The following is a 6,877-nucleotide window of genomic DNA, read 5'->3' on the forward strand; positions in this document are numbered from 1 at the left end:
CGGGCGCATGGAGGGCCCCCCACCAGCATACAGCGAAGTGATGGGCCACTATCCCGGCTCAGCGTTCTTTCTACACCAGCACAGCAATAACCAGAGGGTAGGGGGTGTGGGAGTGCCAGGCAACAGGACGATCCAGCAGCAGAGCCAATCAGAAAGCACAATAGTACCTGCCAAGGCCAAGGAAGGCCAACCAGAGGACCTGGTGTGAAGAAAAGGGCATAGAAGTGGGTGGGGCCACACACCCCAGACTCAGTGTCTCTGCTCTTTACCCCTGAGTTACCTCTAAGCAGTGGTTTCTTTATCTCTCTCTCTGTCTCTCTCATGTCCTCTTTCCACACTCCCATGCACAAAGAAATATCAACCTTAGCTACAACAAAACAAGAGGAACCAATAGTTTATTTCTGATGTTAGTAACTCACACAGCTAGCACTGCTGGGGCAGGATGTGTGCACTTCGTGGAGACTTTTTCCTCCTTCATATGAGAAAGAAACGTACTGCTGGCACAGATTGATACAATTTGCTTTTTTGTGTGTGTGTGTGTGTGTGTGTGTGTGTCCCCTCGGGTGACTGCTCTGTCCCCAGGAACTGAGGATGCTTTTTAGTTTTGTTTTGTTCTTTTTCTTTTTTAGACCGGGATCTGTGCACAGAGTGAGAACTGAGAATCAAGGACATAACAGAGAACACGAGAAAACAAGAGACTCTTAAACCCAAATCTTAGTGCCAAGGTTCACGAGGAAGCAAAACAAAGGGTGACTTGTTCTAACATTCAAAACACACAAAGAAAAGTTATCTAAAAGTTGCACTATCTTTTTGTTGTAAAAGAGAAGAGGGAAATGATGCTATGTGATGATAATGATGACGTGATGATGTGTTGTTTTTTTTGTTTTGTTTAGGGGTTTTTTGTTTTTGGTCCTCTTCATGAATGGACTGACTGAACTTTGGCTCCAATGTTGTTTAAACATTTGGGAGCAAAACAAACAGAGGCAAAAAAAAAACAAACAAAAAAAAACAAGTATCATAAGCTTATCTCCTTCCTTTTTTTGAAAACCGCAAGAAATACTCGTACCCAGCCTACAACATCTCTGTCTGCTTACACCACAGGTACAGTGAGACTTAGTAAGAGAATAATCCTGTACTGCTTTGCATCTGTGTACACTTCAGCCTTGTGGGGATCAAATCTGCCTTGTAGCCAGCCGATGGGCGGACGGAACATTTCTTACCTCCTTTGGTAGTTTGTTAGAACCAAACCAGAGGAAACTCTTAGAAAGACGAGCGCTGCTTGACCAGACACAACATGCTCCATATCAACAATTGTGGGTGAGCTGGCCAGCCGGTTGGGTGTCAGGTTAACTAAAGATAACATGCTCAATAGCAAAGTAACTAAAACATATCCACGTTTCCATGCAGCAGCCTGGTTACAGCAGATTCTTTCCTCAACTCTGTCCTGACCTCGGAGCACTTGACACTTCTGTCATGTTTCCTCTGTCCATATGCCCTTCTCCCCTCCTCTCACCGCTCATTCAGATATGCACAGTGCATTCTGCCAACAGCCACACTCAGCTCGAACCCCGCTGCCATGACAACGAGAAAACAAAATAAGGAAAAAAAGTTTGGCTCTCCGTCTTCATGTTTGTAAAGCCACAAAAACAAGAAGTCTTCTGTCTGCATCTGCCAGGACAGCGATCAGGTTTTAAATGAAAACTGTCTGTGGTCCAAGTCAAAGGGCTATGGGAAGGTCCTTTTTGTAAAGGAAGAAATCCTTTTTGAAAATCTAGCCTTTTTCTCTGCTCATCGTTGCCTTCTCCTCTGCTCTTGCGCTTTCTCTGTCTGTCTTCTTTGCATTCAACACCAGTGCCCCGCTCCACCCATTTTATACCCCTGCCCCCTATCCCAGCTTTTTAACTGTGTTTTTGATGAACACAGTTCATCATCCTTCCTTCCATCTATGTGCAGAAAAAGTGCGTTCAACCGATGCAGAGTCCGCCAAGCCCTTTAAAGTGGAGACTGAAGTAGAGCCCTTGTTTAGCTGTGTGGTCCTTCCTGTGTGTGTGTGTGTGTGTGTGTGTGTGTTTTGCTATGGTTGTTTGGACAAATTTAGTTGCAGCCCATCATTGTGAGGTTAAGGTATGGGGTAGGGGCTAGACATTTCATTGTGATGATTAAGGTAAGGGGCTAGGTAATGCCTTATGTCAGTGAGCGTCCTCACAACTATAGAGAGACCATTGAGTGTGTACGCTCAGCTGAGTGATTTGTTAGTCAGCAACATATGAGTTTAGGGAATCGAAGGCATGTTATTGATGTGGCACCGCCCATATTAACACATCATTAGTTGAATGTTTGTGCAAAAAAAGGGCGAATTCCTTGTGTTTTTGATCATACTTGGCAATAAAGTTTATGCTTCTGCTTATCTCTTTAAAAAGCCAGAGATGCATGATGGGTATTATTGTGGGGTAGAAGTGACCTCACTGTAAAACTTCAAAGTCCACCCCAGAACTTCCATGAAAGCTGCACATTCATACCCAGTTTCATGTGCAGTGCCCCTCAGTACAATGCTCAAAAGGAAGAGAGGGGCTTCTCACAGCTGCAAAAATGAAACCGACAGCTCAAGGAAGGGCTTTTCAAGGAATATAATACAAAGTACTAAATTCTTTTGTGAACTATTGAAAAATACTGGACGATATGATGTCTATTGTCAGCAAGTCTCATAGAAAGTCCAAATCCTACAACAAGTCAGTTCATCTGTGGTTTTTAGCAATTGTTTCAGAATCAGCTTTATTGGCCAGGTGTGTTGGACACGAGGAATTTGGCTCTGTTTCTTGTTTCTTAAATAAGAAGAACTATTTGTTAGGGTATATGTGCAGCAGTGGTTCAACACACGTGGCGTTGGGACACGTTATACAGTATATAACGCTCAAATGAAAAAAAATTGTCACATAATTTCCGTAATGCACTCTTAGAGTATTTGAAGGTGTGTGACACTAATGCAGCAGATCTGAATTCCATTTGTACCTGGGGAACCAGGAAAGGTAGTGAAAATAGGACTCGTCCCCTTCTTGTACACATACAAGTTGCATCTCATTTTCCACTCTGCAGATGTCATAATGATGGGAGGAAAACGTTTTTGGTCAGTTTGATCACAGGCCCTCAGATTTTTTTTTTTTTAAGCATCTGTGTGTTTGAAGGTGTGCATGTGTGTTTTCTGTCCATCCGGCTCTGTGGTTGTGTGTATATTACTACATCACTGCTGCTATTGCTGTTGCTGCTACTGCTACTCTCGTTGCTACTGCTGCTTCTCATGCCCATCACCCCAGTCCACCTGTCCTCCTGTCCATCCTGTCCCCTCAACTTATCCAAAACTAGGACTGAGACCTGACCCTCTGCAGTCAAAAGCTCAAGTATTTCGAGACAAAGTGTGGTCTTGTGTTCTGTAAAATGAATACAGAATCATTATGGTTTTATTCCACCAGACCGTCTGGGTGAAGAGACTGTCCAAACACTTTGGCCTTTGACTGTATGAACCTGCTTTAAACCCGCATTTCTTTTATATTTGTCTTTGTTTTTCTGTTGCTTTCTCAGCTCATTGTCTGTGCAGTCATAGCTTGTAAATGGAGGATATAAAGATGAATTTTATGTTTTCTACAAGGAGGTTTGCATGTTACTATTACGTGAGTAAATAAGGTGCCTAATGTTCATGTTTGAGCAGACCACACCTCAGTCAAACTGCTGCTTGGAATCTTTACAGGTGCTTTATCTTGGGGTTGACCACGTCTGGCAAAATGGAACATAAAGAGGTGAGGAAAGATTTAGGATTGACAAAAATGATCATTTGTCCTTAAGCAAAGTAGTTGCAGCACCTGCTGACATGAATTTAGAAGCCTGCTTTGTTTGTGCTGCATTTCTCCACCAACTCTTGAGGTTCTTTTTCATTATAGACTGAATCTCATGCACTGTCTCAGAGAAGTGGAAGAACCTTACCTAATTTGACATCCACATGGAACTAGAACTGTACTGGGCCACAGGACAGAGAGTGTGCCTGTTTCTGTGTCAGTAATTTCAAACTGCAGCTCAGCCTTGAACATTTTTAGCTCTAAGCTATGACCAGTTCACCGATGATGTTTACATGCGCGCTCACCAGCTCGCTCGTTCCCATTGTGCCAGACAGAAGCAGTCACTCCTGGTCCGAGCAACTGGAGCCATTTCAACCAGTAATTTGACCCGTGTGTGGAGCAGACATAGGAACCCACTTGCACTCAAAAAGCTCCCACCTTCGTTGTGCCTCACTTCCGACGGTGCTTTTTTCAGTAGTCTGTCTCTTTATGTTTGTTTGTAAGGTGCTGTATATAACTTGAATATATTATGCACATATCCTACCCAATGGGTAGAAACCACAAAAAATGTTGTGAATAATGTAATATAATGTATAGACAATATAAGAATTTTAAGAAGGCAGCATCAAATTTGTAAATGTCTTCAGTTTAAAAAATGTGCTTTGTCTTTTTTTTTAATGAGAAAACATGGTTTGCAAATTATGCTTACAACATGGTTGCAACTCTAATACAAACGTATAATAATTTGCTATTAAAAATAGTCTGTTATAATAAGGATGAGGTAACCTCTGGATCAAGGAAGTGGTTGAGAAAAGATTATTCACTTGTTTGTTCAATTCCTCTTCTAAGAACATGCTCTCCCAGTGCTTGTCGTCATTTGGATACTGGTTTGTGGGTTTATTTTCACCCCCAATGACTAACAAGTGTATAGTTTTATTACACAGATTGTTCAAGAAAACATATGTCACACACACACACCAGTTGTCACTGATGCCATGACTTCAGCCAGGTCGAGCTCAACTTGCTTTGTAAATTGTTGAACAAAAAGCAGAAGCTGTCTAGTTTGGGGGACGCGTCACATTATCACCGCACACGAGAGCCATTGAATGTCCTCTGAGGGAATCGTACTCATTGATCTTTACAATAGTTGAGTTCATTTCAGTTGCAGTTTTGTATCTCTGCCAAAGTGTAAAACTGTCGAGCACACTCAGTACTGCTGTAGCTCTGGCTGGATGCTAGGGTCTGGTTAGAGCATTTCATCGCCGTTACAGGATGATCATCAAGCTTTGATCACATGATTTTTGAATGGAAAGGAAATGTGACAATTGTCTTCTTCCTGGTAAAGAATGGAAAGTTGCACCAGCGTGAAACAAGTGAAAAATGCTGTCAAAACTGTCATTGAACTCCTCCTTTTATTATTTTGTTTTCTACATTACAACGGTATATGTGGCACAGTATATTGAAACAAGTCATGGTTAAGCTGCAGCCATTTATTTACAGTATGTACTGATAACGTCATTGTACATTAACCACAGAGCATGTCCATTCTTATCTATAGACAGTGTATATAGCAGCGCGCCGTTTTCTCTTCAGAGCACCAAATAAGAGGCAATTGTGTCGTTTTAATTTGAAAATGTCTCTATTGTAACTGGCTGGAGCGCCACTTGGCTCTCCTTCTTAACAGACCTTTTTTGTTTCCTGCGCTAGCTTGAAGAACTAACTGGGGCTCAGACTGATTTTTATTTGGTTTCTCCCACCACAGTGTGCTCCCTCTTTCCACTTATCAGAACTCTATACTCAACTGCTGACAAGTAGCTTTGATAATAATAATAATAACAATGATAATGTCTCAACAGTTTGGTATTTTCTCTGTCTTGACAGTTACCATAGGACTGCTTCCATCATGGGTTTTGTAACATCATTTTACATTATTTACAGAAATGAATTCTTCTCTTCCCTCCTCCCCCCCTCTGTGCTGAAATCTAGATAAATATAATATATATGACTGTATTCAGTAACCATACAGTGTGTATATATATATATATATATATATATAAACAGAGACACAGAGGTAAAATTGTTGTGTATTTTGCCTCTTTTTATTTAAGCAATTGTGATGTAATAGGTTTTAGGCCTAAGGTCTGTTATTGCAATACTTTTACAGAAAAGAAGAAAAAAAATCAAAAAATGTTGCTCTAAGTGCTGTTGTAGTCAAAGATTTTATGCTTGTACTTATGCTGTAGTCAAACTGCAGTGTAATGAATAAAACTTTAAAAGTGATTACTCTGGTGTTCCCCCTCTTTCTTTTTTCGTTAGTCTTATGCAGATAATGAGTTTTTGGAATGTGGTTACAGGAGTCTGAGGGAGCAGCAGTAACACTCATCTCTGGATCTGTCCTCAGTGATGCAGCCCGATAATGTGAGCAGGATTTAGGCAGATCAGCAACTTCTCAGAGTTGTTACCCTGGTTTCTGTGTTGCTTGGCGATTCCGGTCAAGGCCTGATGTGCCGGCACAGTCCGAGTGGCTGTTAAGGCAAGGTGGTTTTTGTGTAGATATACAGTGGGTACAGAAAGTATTCAGACCCCCTTAAATTTTTCACTCTTTGTTATAGTGCAGCCATATGCTAAAATCATTTAAGTTCATTTTTTTCCTCATTAATGTACACACAGCACCCCATATTGACAGAAAAACACAGAATGTTTGACATTTTTGCAGATTTATTAAAAAAGAAAAACTGAAAATTTCTGCTGCACTTAAGGTTCCTAAGAGCACAGTGGCCTCCATAATCCTTAAATGGAAGACGTTTGGGACGACCAGAACCCTTCCTAGAGCTGGCCGTCCGGCCAAACTGAGCTATCGGGGGAGAAGAGCCTTGGTGAGAGAGGTACAGAAGAACCCAAAGATGACTGTGGCTGAGCTCCAGAGATGCAGTCGGGAGATGGGAGAAAGTTGTAGAAAGTCAACCATCACTGCAGCCCCCCACCAGTCGGGGCTTTATGGCAGAGTGGCCTGACGGAAGCCTCTCCTCAGTGCAAGACACATGAAAGCC

General features: G+C 41.8%; 2 protein-coding genes across 2 annotated transcripts in view; both read left to right on the forward strand.

Moving 5' to 3' along the window:
• LOC109963851 (low-density lipoprotein receptor class A domain-containing protein 4) overlaps positions 1–5,836 on the forward strand; it is a 253,798-nt gene extending 247,962 nt beyond the window's left edge. The window contains 1 exon segment of the mRNA XM_020606735.1: positions 1–5,836. This exon segment is cut by the window's left edge and continues 114 nt beyond it. Coding sequence (XP_020462391.1) covers positions 1–208 — 208 coding nt within the window. The 3' untranslated portion in view covers positions 209–5,836.
• The window catches only part of LOC109963850 (melanocortin receptor 5-like), a 174,091-nt gene that overhangs the window by 109,111 nt on the left and 58,103 nt on the right, over positions 1–6,877 (forward strand). The gene's annotated exons all lie outside the window — the stretch shown is intronic.

This window comes from Monopterus albus, unplaced genomic scaffold (genome assembly GCF_001952655.1).
Source record: "Monopterus albus unplaced genomic scaffold, M_albus_1.0 scaffold81.1, whole genome shotgun sequence".
In the NCBI taxonomy this organism is placed as follows: Eukaryota; Metazoa; Chordata; class Actinopteri; order Synbranchiformes; family Synbranchidae; genus Monopterus; species Monopterus albus.